The sequence below is a fragment of the Haliotis cracherodii genome, unplaced genomic scaffold (genome assembly GCF_022045235.1).
Source record: "Haliotis cracherodii isolate W230 unplaced genomic scaffold, xgHalCrac1.p SCAF_14, whole genome shotgun sequence".
Lineage (NCBI taxonomy): Eukaryota > Metazoa > Mollusca > Gastropoda > Lepetellida > Haliotidae > Haliotis > Haliotis cracherodii.
Genome location: NW_027266269.1, coordinates 36,319,396 through 36,336,449, shown reverse-complemented (window position 1 = coordinate 36,336,449; position 17,054 = coordinate 36,319,396). Strand labels below are relative to the sequence as shown.

Below are 17,054 nucleotides of genomic sequence, written 5' to 3'. Positions count from 1 at the left end.
TATTTATCTTACATAAACATACTAAGCTATTTATCTGATAGAAACATACTCAGCTATTTATCTGACAGAAACACACTCACATATTTATCTTACAGAAACACAATCAGCTATTTATCTTACAGAAACACACTCAGATATTTATCTTACAGAAACACACTCAGCTATTTATCATACATAAACCCACTCAGCTATTTATCTTACAGAAACAAACTCAGCTATTTATCTTAAAGAAACACACTCACATATTTATCTTACAGAAACACAATCAGCTATTTATCATACAGAAACATGCTCAGCTATTTATCTTACATAAACATACTCAGCTATTTATGTTACAGAAACACACTCAGCTATTTATCATACAAAAACACACTCAGCTATTTATCATACATAAACACACTCAGCTATTTATCTTACAAAAACACACTCAGCTATTTATCATACATAAACACAATCAGCTATTCATCTTACAGAAACACACTCAGCTATTTATCTTACAGAAACACACTCAGTTATTTATCTTACATGAACACACTCAGCTATTTATCTTACAGAAACACACTCAGCTATTTATCATACAGAAACACAATCAGCTATTTATCTAACAGAAACACGCTCACATATTTATCTTACATAAACACACTCAGCTATTTATCATACAGAAACATACTTAGCTATTTACCTTACATAAACACCTTCAGCTATTTCCCTGACAGAAACACAATCAGCTATTTATCTGACAGAAACACACTCAGCTATTTGTTTTACAGAAACACACTCAGGTATTTATCACACAGAAACACACTCAGCTATTTATCATACAGAAACACACTCAGCTATTTATCATACAGAAACACACTCAGCTATTTTTCACACAGAAACACACTCAGCTATTTATCACACAGAAACACACTGAACTATTTATCTTACAGAAACACACTGACCTATTTATCACACAGAAACACATTTAGCTATTTATCACTTAGAAACACACTCAGCTATTTATCATACAGAAACATACTGAGCTATTGATCATACAGAAACATACTGAGCTATTGATCATACAGAAACACATTTAGCTATTTATCACTTAGAAACACACTCAGCTATTTATCATACAGAAACATACTGAGCTATTTATCATACAGAAACACACTGAGCTATTTATCATACAGAAACATACTGAGCTATATATTATATAGAAACACACTGAGCTTTTTATCACACAGAAACACATTGAGCTATTGATCACACAGAAACACACTGAGCTATTTATCATACAGAAACACACGCACCTATTTATCATACAGAAACACACTGAGCTATGTATCATACAGAAACACATTGAGCTATTTATCTTACAGAAACACAATACGCTAATCATCTTACATAAACACACTCAGCTATTTATCTTACAGAAACACACTCAGCTATTTATCTTACAGAAACATACTAAGCTATTTATCATACAGAAACACACTCATCTATTTATCACACAGAAACACACTCAGCTATTTATCATACAGAAACATACTTAGCTATTTATCACACAGAACACACTGAGCTATTTATCATACAGAAACATACTCAGCTATTTATCACACAGAACACACTCAGCTATTTATCATACAGAACACACTCAGCTATTTATCACACAGAAACACAATAAGCTATTTATCATACAGAAACACACTCAGCTATTTATCATACAGAAACATACTCAGCTATTTATCACACAGAACACACTCAGCTATTTATCATACAGAACACACTCAGCTATTTATCACACAGAAACACAATAAGCTATTTATCATACAGAAACACACTCAGCTATTTATCATACAGATCACACTCAGCTATTTATCACACAGAAACACAATAAGCTATTTATCATATAGAAACACATATCTTACAGAAACACAGTCAGCTATTTATCACACAGAAACGCAATAAGCTATTTATCATACAGAAACACATATCTTACAGAAACACACTCTGCTATTTATCACACAGAAACACAATAAGCTATTTATCATACAGAAACACACTCAGCTATTTATCATACAGAAAAACATATCTTACAGAAACACAGTCAGCTATTTATCACACAGAAAAACAGTCAGCTATTTATCATACAGAAACACACTCAGCTATTGTTCACACAGAACACACTCAGCTATTTATCACACAGAAACACAGTAAGCTATGTATCATACAGAAACACAGTCAGCTATTTATCACACAGAAACACAGTCAGCTATTTATCATACAGAAACACAATCAGCTATTTATCATACAGAAACACATATCTTACAGAAACACAGTCAGCTATTTATCACACAGAAACACAATAAGCTATTTATCATACAGAAACACAGTCAGCTATGTATCATACAGAAACACAGTCAGCTATTTATCATACAGAACACACTCAGCTATTTATCACACAGAAACACAATAGGCTATTTATCATACAGAAACACATATCTTACAGAAACACAGTCAGCTATGTATCTTACAGAAACACACTCAGCTATTCATCACACAGAAACACAGTCAGCTATTTAATATACATAAACATACTCAGCTATTTAATATACATAAACATACTCAGCTATTTATCATGCGGAAACATACTCAGCTATTTATCACACAGAACACACTCAGCTATTTATCATACAGAAACACACTCAGTTATCTATCTTACAGAAACACACTCAGTTATCTATCTTACAGAAACACACTCTGCTATGTATCATACAGAAACACACTCAGCTATTTATCATACAGAAATATACTCAGCTATTTATCATGCGGAAACATACTCAGCTATTTATCACACAGAAACACACTCAGCAGTTTATCTTACAGAAACACACTCTGCTATGTATCATACATAAACATACTCAGCTATTTATCACACAGAACACACTCAGCTATTTATCATACAGAAACATACTCAGCTATTTATCATACATAAACATACTCAGCTATTTATCATGCGGAAACATACTCAGCTGTTTATCACACAGAACACACTCTGCTATGTATCATACAGAAACACACTCAGTTATCTATCTTACAGAAACACACTCAGCAATTTATCTTACAGAAACACACTCTGCTATGTATCATACAGAAACACACTCTGCTATGTATCATACAGAAACACACTCTGCTATTTATCATACAGAAACACACTCTGCTATTTATCACACAGAAACACACTCTGCTATTTATCACACAGAAACACACTCTACTATGTATCATACAGAAACACACTCTGCTATTTATCACACAGAAACACACTCTGCTATTTATCATATAGAAACACACTCTGCTATTTATCACACAGAAACACACTCTGCTATGTATCATACAGAAACACACTCTGCTATGTATCATACAGAAACACACTCTGCTATTTATCATACAGAAACACACTCTGCTATTTATCACACAGAAACACACTCTGCTATTTATCACACAGAAACACACTCTGCTATGTATCATACAGAAACACACTCTGCTATTCATTACACAGAAACACACTCTGCTATGTATCATACAGAAACACACTCTGCTATTTATCATATAGAAACACACTCTGCTATTTATCACACAGAAACACACTCTGCTATGTATCACACAGAAACACACTCTGCTATGTATAATACAGAAACACACTTTGCTATGTATCATACAGAAACACACTCTGCTATCTATCATACTGAAACACACTCTGCTATTTATCACACAGAAACACACTCTGCTATTTATCACACAGAAACACACTCTGCTATGTATCATACAGAAACACACTCTGCTATTTATCACACAGAAACACACTCTGCTATGTATCATACAGAAACACACTCTGCTATTTATCACACAGAAACACACTCTGCTATGTATCATACAGAAACACACTCTGCTATTTATCACACAGAAACACACTCTGCTATTTATCACACAGAAACACACTCTGCTATGTATCATACAGAAACACACTCTGCTATTTATCATATAGAAACACACTCTGCTATTTATCACACAGAAACTTACTCTGCTATTTATCACACAGAAACACACTCTGCTATTTATCACACAGAAACACACTCTGCTATTTATCACACAGAAACACACTCTGCTATGTATCATACAGAAACACACTCTGCTATTTATCATATAGAAACACACTCTGCTATTTATCACACAGAAACTTACTCTGCTATTTATCACACAGAAACACACTCTGCTATTTATCACACAGAAACACACTCTGTTATGTATCATACAGAAACACACTCTGCTATTGATCACAAAGAAACACACTCTGCTATGTATCACACAGAAACACACTCTGCTATTTATCACACAGAAACACACCCTGCTATTTATCACACAGAAACACACTCTGCTATTTATTACACAGAAACACACTCTGCTATGTATCACACAGAAACACACTCTGCTATTTATCACACAGAAACACACTCTGCTATTTATCACACAGAAACACAGTCATCTATTTATCACACAGAAACACACTCTGCTATTTATCACACAGAAACACACTCTGCTATGTATCATACAGAAACACACTCTGCTATTTATCACACAGAAACACACTCTGCTATGTATCATACAGAAACACACTCTGCTATTTATCACACAGAAACACACTCTGCTATGTATCATACAGAAACACACTCTGCTATTTATCACACAGAAACACACTCTGCTATGTATCACACAGAAACACACTCTGCTATTTATCACACAGAAACACACTCTGCTATGTATCACACAGAAACACACTCTGCTATTTATCACACAGAAACACACTCTGCTATTTATCACACAGAAACACACTCTGCTATTTATCATATAGAAACACAGTCATCTATTTATCACACAGAAACACACTCTGCTATTTATCACACAGAACACACTCTGCTATTTATCACACAGAAACACACTCTGCTATTTATCACACAGAAACACACTCTGCTATTTATCACACAGAAACACACTCTGCTATTTATCATATAGAAACACACTCTGCTATTTATCATATAGAAACACAGTCATCTATTTATCACACAGAAACACACTCTGCTATTTATCACACAGAACACACTCTGCTATTTATCACACAGAAACACAGTCATCTATTTATCACACAGAACACACTCTGCTATTTATCACACAGAAACACAGTCAGCTATTTATCACACAGAACACACTCTGCTATTTATCACACAGAAACACACTCTGCTATTTATCACACAGAACACACTCTGCTATTTATCACACAGAAACACAGTCAGCTATTTATCACACAGAACACACTCTGCTATTTATCATACAGAAACACAGTCATCTATTTATCACACAGAACACACTCTGCTATTTATCACACAGAAACACACTCTGCTATTTATCACACAGAACACACTCTGCTATTTATCACACAGAAACACACTCTGCTATTTATCACACAGAACACACTCTGCTATTTATCACACAGAAACACACTCTGCTATTTATCACACAGAACACACTCTGCTATTTATCACACAGAAACACACTCTGCTATGTATCATACAGAAACACACTCTGCTATGTATCATACAGAAACACACTCTGCTATTTATCACACAGAAACACAGTCATCTATTTATCACACAGAACACACTCTGCTATTTATCACACAGAAACACACTCTGCTATGTATCATACAGAAACACACTCTGCTATGTATCATACAGAAACACACTCTACTATGTATCATACAGAAACACACTCTGCTATTTATCACACAGAAACACACTCTGCTATTTATCACACAGAATCACACTCTGCTATGTGTCATACAGAAACACACTCTGCTATTTATCACATAGAACACACTCTGCTATTTATCACACAGAAACACAGTCATCTATTTATCACACAGAACACACTCTGCTATTTATCACACAGACACACACTCAGCTATTTATCACACAGAACACACTCTGCTATTTATCACACAGAAACACAGTCATCTATTTATCACACTGAAACACAGTCATCTATTTATCACACAGAAACACAGTCATCTATTCATCACACGGAAACACATATCACACAGACACACACTCAGCTATTTATCACACAGAACACACTCTGCTGTTTATCACACAGAAACGGAGACACGTCCTGGCAGCCACTAACCAGTGGTGAAAAAAGGTCTTCAGCAACCCATGCTTGTCGTAAAAGGCGACTATGCTTGTCGTAAGAAGCGATTAACGGGATCGGGTGGTCAGGCTCGCTGACTTGGTTGATGGATGTCATCGTATACCAACTGCGTAGATCGATGTTCATGACGTCAGTCACTGGATTGTGTTGTCCAGAATCGATTATTTACAAACCGCCGTCATTTAGCTGGAATATTGCTGAGGGCGGCGTGAAACAACAATCACCATCACCAAGCAGCCGCACACACACGCACATGCACACGCACAGCCAAGCGGACACACACATGCCGTTGCACATCGCTTTATGGGTGAAATAATCTTGATTGCGTTAAACTCAGTTTCACCTCACCTGGGTCCTGACGGACGACTCAGCTGGGGAGTGTGGTCGTGAACCCTACGTTAAGTAGGGGTATATAGTAATAAAGAGTTTGGGATCATTATTAAACAATATTTCAACTTACGTTGCCCCAGCGGCATCCAGCGCTTGTTAGCGACACAAGGTAGCATGTTAACTGAGTTCCGCCCACCTGCAAATCACGAAAAAGAAACCCGATTATCAGGTGATGAATGACACTCCAGATTATTTACATTGCGTGTCGACGGTGTCGCAGGTTGAGATGACGCTTCACACAGCTTGCTGTGTGGTCACAGACGGGTGCTATAAGGTCTACTCAAACAATCGATGTCGCCATTCCGCCGTCTAAACATTGTCAGATATATAACTAATATTAAAGTAAATGCGTCACGTGACGAGGTGTTGGCTTTCACCCATTGCGTGTCAACATCAAATCTAATGTAGTCTTCGGTATGACTAAAGCCAGCATTCAACCCGGAAAATACACAGGCTCTCTTGTCTATTTGAATAAAAGGCGTTGAATGGGTTTAATATTAAGGCGCATTGGTTGTTGAGCTTCCGTATTGAAACCAAATGCATTTATAATGTGCACGAAAAGAACCACTATCGGATTTGAAAACGTCCACAGTCGCTCTCGGAAACACGGCTATTTTCTACGTTAATAAAACACACTATATGCACACTATATTGCTGACATTCATTCCGATAAAGCTTCTTTTCATTCATCCGACCCGCACTCCATGGTTCTATCAAGGAGTTAAGTTGGGTGGGTGGAGTGAGTGGCGTCTGGTTGAGTGAGATGTTGGTTGAGTGAATGGTGGTTGAGTGAATGGTTGGTTAGGTAAGAGAGTGCGTGAGTGGCTGGTTTAGTGACTGGTTGGTTAGGTAAGAGAGTGCGTGAGTGGCTGGTTGAGTGAGTGGCTGGATGAGTGAGGGGTTGAGTGAGCGGTTGGTTGAGTGAATGGTGGTTGAGTGACTGGTTGTGAGTGAGTGAGTGGCTGGTTGATTTAGGGGTTGAGTGAGTGTTTGCTTGAGTGAGCGGTTGGTTGAGTGAATTGTGGTTGAGTGACTGGTTGGTGAGTGAGTGAGTGGCTGGTTGATTGAGGGGTTGAGTGAGTGTTTGGTTGAGTGAATGGTGGTTGAGTGACTAGCTTGTGAGTGAGTGAGTGAGTGGTTGGTTGAGTATGTGGTGGTTGAGTGAGTGGTTGGTGAGTGAGTGGCTGGTTGATTGAGGGGTTGAGTGAGTGTTTGGTTGAGTGAACGGCTGGTTGATTGAGGGGTTGGGTGAGTGTTTGGTGGTGAGCGAATGGCTGGTCGATTGAGGGGTTGAGTGAATGGCTGGTTGATTGAGGGGTTGAGTGAGTGTTTGGTTGAGTGAATGGCTGGTTGATTGAGGGGTTGAGTGAGTGTATGGTTGAGTGAATGGTGGTTGAGTGACTGGTTGGTGAGTGAGTGAGTGGCTGGTTGATTGAGGGGTTGAGTGAGTGTTTGGTTGAGTGAATGGTGGTTGAGTGACTTGTTGGTGAGTGAGTGTGTTAGTGAATCATAATCAGGACAAAATAGGATTCGAACCAACGATTTCATGACCAGGCCCTACAATACCAGATTTTGGATTGTTGCCCCGGCATGACCAGGCCAAACAATAGCTGATATAGGGCGTGGCCTGGGAACACCACAGCGGCTATATGCAGGTGTGCATGATCAGCTAACTGTATGTCATTGTGTTAGTGACAGTAACTTCAATACCGGAGATATTATTTAAATATAACTGATTTAAAAATATGTATTCAATTAAAACTTTTTCAATAACATGCTTTAACTAAGAAAACACTTTTCATAAATGTCTCGTTTGTGGCAGATGGGGCAGCCTGATGCATAATTATTTGTTTCAATCGTTTTCAGGAACAGTTAATTTCTTTCCATATAAATCCCAGATGACATTTTCACATCGATTGGCGGAATTCAAACGCTTAAAACGTTATGATCAATGAGTGTAGTGTTACAACAATATATGTTATTAGAAATATAATACTATGAACACAGGCAAACACACATTCAGAATTCAATATGCGTTTCCAAATTGTGTAGACACAGGGTCGGCCATGACACCTGTACTCTGATTGTAGTCATGTGACATGTGGCATGATCGCTAGTGTAGTGATATGAGTAAACATTGTTTTAATGGTGACTATTTTGTCAAAATATGTTATTTAGCTATAAATTAATTCCCTTGGGACCCGTGAATATCCGGCGTAAGATAGGTCTTCAGCATCCCTTGCTTGCTGTAAAAGGCGACTATGCTTGTCGTAAGAGGCGACTAACGGGATTGGGTGGTCAGGCTCGCTGACTTGGTTGATGGATGTCATCGATCGAAATTGCGTGGATCGATGCTCATGATGTCAGCCACCGAATTGTCTGGTCCAGTCTCGATTATTTACAAACCGCCGTCAAAGTTGCTGATAAAACATAATGTGTGACCACTGCCTCCCTTCATAGAGTGCCACATGTATACATTTGTCGGACAGTTTACAGGTCGAGTTGTAGTCGGACATCCCCTATACATTTTGTGATAAGCTCCTTGTCATATATATGTATGAGTAAACTATAAATTGTTTGGCCGTTTCTACAATGTTCGAGGTTCTGAACGTGGAAGTTTCCGTATTTCGGACGAAACCTTGCTTTCAGATCTCGTACTGATGAAGATGCCTTTATTGATCGACATCCGGACAATCGTTTTACCAAGGGCCTCAAGATCAATATACTATTCTCATTTAATGCATACATCCGCTAGATATTGTGAATCGTCTACTCTACCACGAGACAGTTCAATGGAGCAAATAAATGTCACCCTATCGATCTGCAGCCAATATCAGTGATCAATTATTGATCAAATCAATATGGGAAATGAAAAGATGTATAGAACTGCTAGGTTTGACAATTTGATAACCGGGTAGATTAATTTAGACTGCCAGAGTTTCGCAGTTTCGCTATACACGTATCTTACACATCATCTGGAAACTTTTACCCAACAATAAACATTTTACTAAACATTGTATTTCGTTTGTTTGTTTGTTTGTTTAAAAAAAATGCACTCAGCAATATTCCAGCTATATGACGGCGGTCTGTAAATAACCGAATCTGGACCTGACAATCCAGTGATTGACGCCATGAGCATCGATCCACGCAACTGGAATACGATAACATGCATCAACCAAGTCAGCGAGCCTGACCAGCCGCCCCCGTTAGTCGCTTCACGGCAAGCATGGGTTGCTGAAAACCTGTTCCACCCCGGATCTTCACGGGTCGGCAGAAGCCACGTTAATGGGATAACATTATACACCCGTGCTTGAACTTACAGTGTGACCTTTGATCCCTGGCAATTATCTCAGGAAAATGTGAATATTGAACCTTACGTCATTGTTGGCCTTTCTGTTTTCTGGTACCGCTTCAATCTTCAAGCCACGTTTTCCAGGTCGGACATATTCGAAAGGGAGATCACTCTCGAATAATTACGACAGAGTAAATTCTGTCCTTTACATAAACCGGTAGTGTGTAAGAAGATCGAGCCTCACTGATAAATTACATTCTATAAAATCACATTTTTGTTCTTGTTTGCTTTATGCTGATGTATTTTGTGTCTGATTGATAAATATGAAAAACATTCAAGGAATGTTTCACCCATGACCGGTTGTAGGATACCTAAAGGGTTCGCACATTGTACCATGAGGGGAATCGAACCCGGATTTTCCGCCTTAGTATAAATGCGTTATATAGGGATTAACTTCAGCGCAACATATATTCTGATCATTCAAAACACGCTTTATAGGTTTTTAAAAGTAATTGACCTTCCGATAATTACCCTGTGGACGTTACTTCAGTACTTAAATTACACCAGTCTGTCAGCGTAATGCTGGAGAAAGTCCAGTTTTGTGGTCGCAGATATCTACCACTTAAGGCGACTATGTACTTGTCGTAAGAGGCGACTAACGGGATCGGGTGGTCAGGTTCGTTGACTTGGTTGATACATGTCATCGATCCCAATTGTATGGATCGATGCTCGTGATATTAATCACAGGAGTGTCTGGTACAGACTCGATTATTTACAGACCGCCGTCATATAACTGGAATATTGTTGAGTGCGGCGTTAAACAATAAACCAACCAAACAACCAACCAACCAACCAATCTACCACTTGATGAAACACGTGAGCACAGAAAACACAGAACAACGGTTTGCATCCGAAAATCCGTAAACCCGTTATCCCTAACACCCGTTATCCCTAACACCCGTTATCCCTAACACCCGTTATCCCATACACCCGTTCTCCCATACACCCGTTCTCCCATACACCCGATCTCCCATACACCCGTTATCCCATACACCCGTTATCCCTAACACCCGTAATCCCTAACACCCGTTATCCCATACACCCGTTATCCCTAACACCCGTTCTTCCATACACCCGTTCTCCCATACACCCGTTATCCCTAACACCCGTTATCCCATACATCCGTTATCCCATACACCCGTTATCCCTAACACCCGTTATCCCATACACCCGTTCTCCCATACACCCGATCTCCCATACATCCGTTATCCCATACACCCGTTATCCCTTACACCCGTTATCCCATACACCCGTTCTCCCTTACACCCGTTATCCCATACACCCGTTCTCCCATACACCCGTTATCCCATACACCCGTTATCCCTTACACCCGTTATCACTAACACCCGATCTCCCATACTCCCGTTATCCCATACACCCGTTATCCCTAACACCCGTTATCCCATACACCCGTTCTCCCATACACCCGTTCTCCCATACACCCGATCTCCCATACACCCGTTATCCCATACACCCGTTATCCCTTACACCCGTTATCCCATACACCCGTTCTCCCTTACACCCGTTATCCCATACACCCGTTCTCCCATACACCCGTTATCCCATACACCGTTATTCCTTACACCCGTTATCACTAACACCCGATCTTCCATACACCCGTTATCCCATACACCCGTTATCCCTTACACCCGTTATCCCATACACCCGTTATCCCATACACCCGTTCTCCCTTACACCCGTTATCCCATACACCCGATCTCCCATACACCCGTTATCCCATACACCCGTTATCCCTTACACCCGTTATCCCTTACACCCGTTATCCCACACACCCGTTCTCCCATACACCTGTTATCCCTAACACACGTTCTCCCATACACCCGTTATCCCTAACACCCGTTATCCCTTACACCCGTTATCCCTAACACCCGTTCTCCCATACACCCGTTATCCCTAACACACGTTCTCCCATACACCCGTTATCCCTAACGCCCGTTCTCCCATACACCCGTTATCCCTAACACCCATTCTCCCATACACCCGTTATCCCTAACACCCGTTATCCCTTACACCCGTTCTCTCCATACACCCGTTATCCCTTAAGACAGTTCTCCCATACACCCGTTATCCCATACACCCGTTCTCCCATACACCCGTTCACCCTTTACACCCGTTCACCCTTACACCCGTTCACCCTTACACCCGTTTACCCATACACCCGTTCGTCCATACACCCGTTCAACCTTACACCCGTTCACCCTTACACCTGTTCACCCTTACACCCGTTCACCCTTACACCCGTTCACCCATACACCCGTTCACCCATACACCCGTTCACCCTTACACCCGTTCACCCTTACACCTGTTCACCCTTACACTCGTTCACCCTTACACCTGTTCACCCTTACACCCCTTCACCAATACACCCGTTCACCCATACACCCCTTCACCCTTACACCCGTTCACCCTTACACCCGTTCACCCATACACCCGTTCACCCTTACATCCGTTCACCCTTACACCCCTTCACCCTTACACCCGTTTACCCATACACCCGTTCACCCATACACCCGTTCACCCTTACACCCGTTCACCCTTACACCTGTTCAACATTACACCCGTTTACCCTTACACCCGTTCACTCATACACCGGTTCACCCTTACACCCGTTCACCCATACACCCGTTCACCCTTACACCCCTTCACCCTTACACCCGTTCACCCTTACACCCGTTCACCCATACACCCGTTCACCCATACACCCTTTCACCCGTTCACCCTTACACCCATACACCCGTTCACCCTTACACCCATACACCCGTTCACCCATACACCCGTTCACCCTTACACCTGTTCACCCGATCACCCGTTCACCCTTACACCCATACACCCGTTCACCCATACACCCGTTCACCCATACACCCGTTCACCCTTACACCCTTACACCCGTTCACCCATACACCCGTACACTCATACACCCGTTCACCCGTTCACCCGTTCACCTATTTACCCATATCTACATTCAGTGTGACAAAACATGTTCCAAGGGACAGTGATACAATTTCATTTTGAAAAGAGATTAAAATAAAATGGTAGGTGATGGGGCAAGTCTGATACAAAAAATTTAAGAAAGTATTTGAATAAGACAGCAACTTGTAGTATTATCGGTTTGTAGTGAGTGAGTGGATTTTAGCACTATTCCAGCAATATCACGACGGGGGGCGCCTGAAAAGGGGCTTCACATATTGTATCCATGTCGCGAATCGAACCCGGGTCTTCGGCGTGAAGAGCGAATGCTTGAACCACTAGGCTACCCGACCGCCTCTATTTCGGTTTGTGAACTCAACTGTCAGATAGCTGTGTCGTATGGGAACCGATCATATTAACCTTTGGTGAATTCTTCCGTAATGAGATCAAAATCCACGTGTGTGTGTCTGAATGTTTTTTGGCAGATATCTTGCATTTGTTCAGCTCAAATATTGACTTGCCTTTGCATGTGTTTGTGATGGCTGTCACCGGTGGGCAGGATACGCTTGCCTTTTCACGAACACCTGGTGTCATCACTCTTTGTTCGTCAACACAGGTTGATCAATAAGTCGGAATTGTACAATGGACCCTACAGTTTAGGTTTCACGTGATTATAGACAGGATTTTGTCACTTTTGTTTTGATCAGCATAATCGTTATCATAATTATATGTAATACATGGCAATCCTCATGGTACGCGAGGAGTAATGGTTACATACTATTCAGAATCAGTCTAATTACGCAAACAGCTTATTGCTATTTTAAATTAAATATCCTATTCCAGCTGAGACATGGAGTGACGGCATTATTGAGGTCAAATATCCTATTATAGGTGAGACATGGCATGACGGCATTATTGAGGTCAAATATCCTATTCCAGCTGAGACATGGAGTGATGGCATTATTGAGGTCAAATATCCTATTCCAGCTGAGACATGGAGTGATGGCATTATTGAGGTCAAATATCCTATTCCAGCCGAGACATGGGAGTGATGGCATTATTGAGGTCAAATATCCTATTCCAGCCGAGACATGGGAGTGATGGCATTATTGAGGTCAAATATCCTATTCCAGCTGAAACGTGGAGTGACGGCATTATTGAGGTCAAATATCCTATTCCAGCTGACACATGGAGTGATGGCATTATTGAGGTCAAATATCCTATTCCAGCTGACACATGGAGTGATGGCATTATTGAGGTCAAATGTTCCGGGTAATCGGGATTTAATCGAAAAAAAATAAGTTATCTCTGAAATATTTGAAACACAAATGCTTCAAACTGCCACAAAATGCTGCAAGACGTTTTTTGTTAAATTCAGACTCATAGTTTTACATGTAATTGAAAAACTATGCAGTGGTTGGTTGAGCGCATATGCAGATGAGTTGAAAAAAATATCTGGTCACAGATAACACAATAACACAGACAAACAAATCGTTCGTCCCTTCCTGATGCGTGACAGCATCTGTGGTACATTGATCCTTGATCCCACACAGCGTCGCATGTTGCTTGATGGCTTCAGGGACGGGAACAAACAGACATTAATATTTAACACCAGCATCGAAATAAATGCCTCAAGTGGTCCTTTGTTTAAATATTAAACGTGTACGCCAGGGAATAATATGTCGGGATTATCGGCCGAAACATTCTACTGCGTGTGAAAGACAAAATAGAGGGGAACACTGAAAATCAACCGAGGCAGCGGGTGATTACTTCTATACAATGCACCACATCAATGTAGAGTGCGTAACTCTCACTAGCGTGTTGCATTTTGATATATTTGTGTAAGGTAAACACAGGGGCAGCATGGCCGGGAATGGTGCGCGTTGCATTGCTGGATGTGAGTAACGGGGATAACACTGGGATAACAAGGGAAATAACATGGGGAGAAAGCACGGGGATGACAAGGGGATAACAAGGGAAATAACATGGGAGAAAGCACGGGGATAACACTGGGATAACAAGGGCAATAACATGGGAGAAAGCACGGGGATAACAAGGGGATAACAAGGGAAATAACATGGGAGAAAGCACGGGGATAACAAGGGGATAACAAGGGAAATAACATGGGAGAAAGCACGGGGATAACAAGGAGATAACAAGGGAAATAACATGGGAGAAAGCACGGGGATAACAAGGGGATAACAAGGGAAATAACATGGGAGAAAGCACGGGGATAACAAGGGAGATGAAAGGGGGTAACAAGGGACTCGGGATATAACCAGGAGATAACAGAGAAGATACCAAGAGGACAACAAGGGGATATAACAAGGATATATAAAGGGAAAAACAAGGATATAACACGGGGTAAAACAAGGGAGATAACATGGGCACAATCAGAGAGATAACAAGGATATAACACGGGGTATAACAAGGGAGATAACATGGGCACAATCAGAGAGATAACAAGGGTATAACACGGGGTATAACAAGGGAGATAACAAGGATATAACACGGGGTATAACAAGGGAGATAACAAGGGCACAATCAGAGAGATAACAAGGATATAACACGGGGTATAACAAGCGAGATAACAAGGGCACAATCAGAGAGATAACAAGGGTATAACACGGGGTATAACAAGGGAGATAACAAGGATATAACACGGGGTATAACAAGGGAGATAACAAGGGCACAATCAGAGAGATAACAAGGATATAACACGGGGTATAACAAGGGAGATAACAAGGATATAACACGGGGTATAACAAGGGAGATAACAAGGGCACAATCAGAGAGATAACAAGGATATAACACGGGGTATAACAAGCGAGATAACAAGGGCACAATCAGAGAGATAACAAGGGTATAACACGGGGTATAACAAGGGAGATAACAAGGATATAACACGGGGTATAACAAGGGAGATAACATGGGCACAATCAGAGAGATAACAAGGATATAACACGGGGTATAACAAGGGAGATAACAAGGATATAACACGGGGTATAACAAGGGAGATAACAAGGGCACAATCAGAGAGATAACAAGGATATAACACGGGGTATAACAAGCGAGATAACAAGGGCACAATCAGAGAGATAACAAGGGTATAACACGGGGTATAACAAGGGAGATAACAAGGATATAACACGGGGTATAACAAGGGAGATAACAAGGGCACAATCAGAGAGATAACAAGGATATAACAAAAAGATAACACGCGGAAACACGGGTATCAATCTCATTAAAATCAGATCTTATTTCTTGCTACCGCTAAACAAAGATCTGGAGACGTCCCATTAGGGGTCACCTCAGGACGACCTTTCATCCCACCAAGATTATGAAAGTGACAGTCGGAATGTGATTTCTTATCATGCAACCTCGAAAACTTTAATATGGGGTATTCCGAACGTTAGTTACGGGTTTAACGACTGAGTCTTTACAATTTAGACCATCTATGAGCCATTCCAGAATGTTTTTTGTTCAGGTTTCAAATTTGTTATCGAGAATTTGTCACCATATGTTCCGAGGCGTAGTCGCCAATTTGAAATTAGTGTCGTAAATCACGCGAAAGCTACCTTCTGATTGGTCATTCCATTGGTCGGTCAAAGTTCGTGCAAGGTCGGTCTGACGTGACCCGTAATGGGATGTCCTCAGATCTTTGTCTAGCGGTAGCGAGAACCTAGGTCTGATTTTAATGAGATTGCACGGGTATCATACTATGTAACTTGGGAATAGCACGAACATCACACCGGTGTGGCAAGGAGATAACAAGGGTATAGCACGAACATCACACCGGTGTGGCAAGGGGATAACAAGGGTTTAGCACGAACATCACACCGGTGTGGCAAGGGGATAACAAGGGAGATAATAAGGAACAGAACAATGGCATGACAAGGGAGATGACACGAAAACAACACTGTGGTACCCACACCAACCCGATTTCTTCATATTTCACGAAATGCAAGGGGACATATTCTGACCCTCAATCCACACAGGGAGACTAGCGTGAGGTATTGGGGACATATTCTGACCCTCGATCACTACTGGGAGACAGGCGTGAGGTACTGTGAGGCTATTCTGACCCTCGATCACTACAGGGAAACACGCGAGGGGTACTGGGATGCTATTCTGACCC

At 41.0% G+C, this 17,054-nt stretch overlaps 1 protein-coding gene across 1 annotated transcript in view; it reads right to left on the bottom strand.

Moving 5' to 3' along the window:
- Positions 1-17,054, bottom strand: part of LOC139460795 (galactoside alpha-(1,2)-fucosyltransferase 2-like) — a 31,518-nt gene that overhangs the window by 13,118 nt on the left and 1,346 nt on the right. Inside the window, exon 2 of the mRNA XM_071242272.1 lies at positions 6,707-6,772. Coding sequence (XP_071098373.1) covers positions 6,707-6,752 — 46 coding nt within the window. The 5' untranslated portion in view covers positions 6,753-6,772. The remainder of the gene's footprint in view (positions 1-6,706; positions 6,773-17,054) is intronic.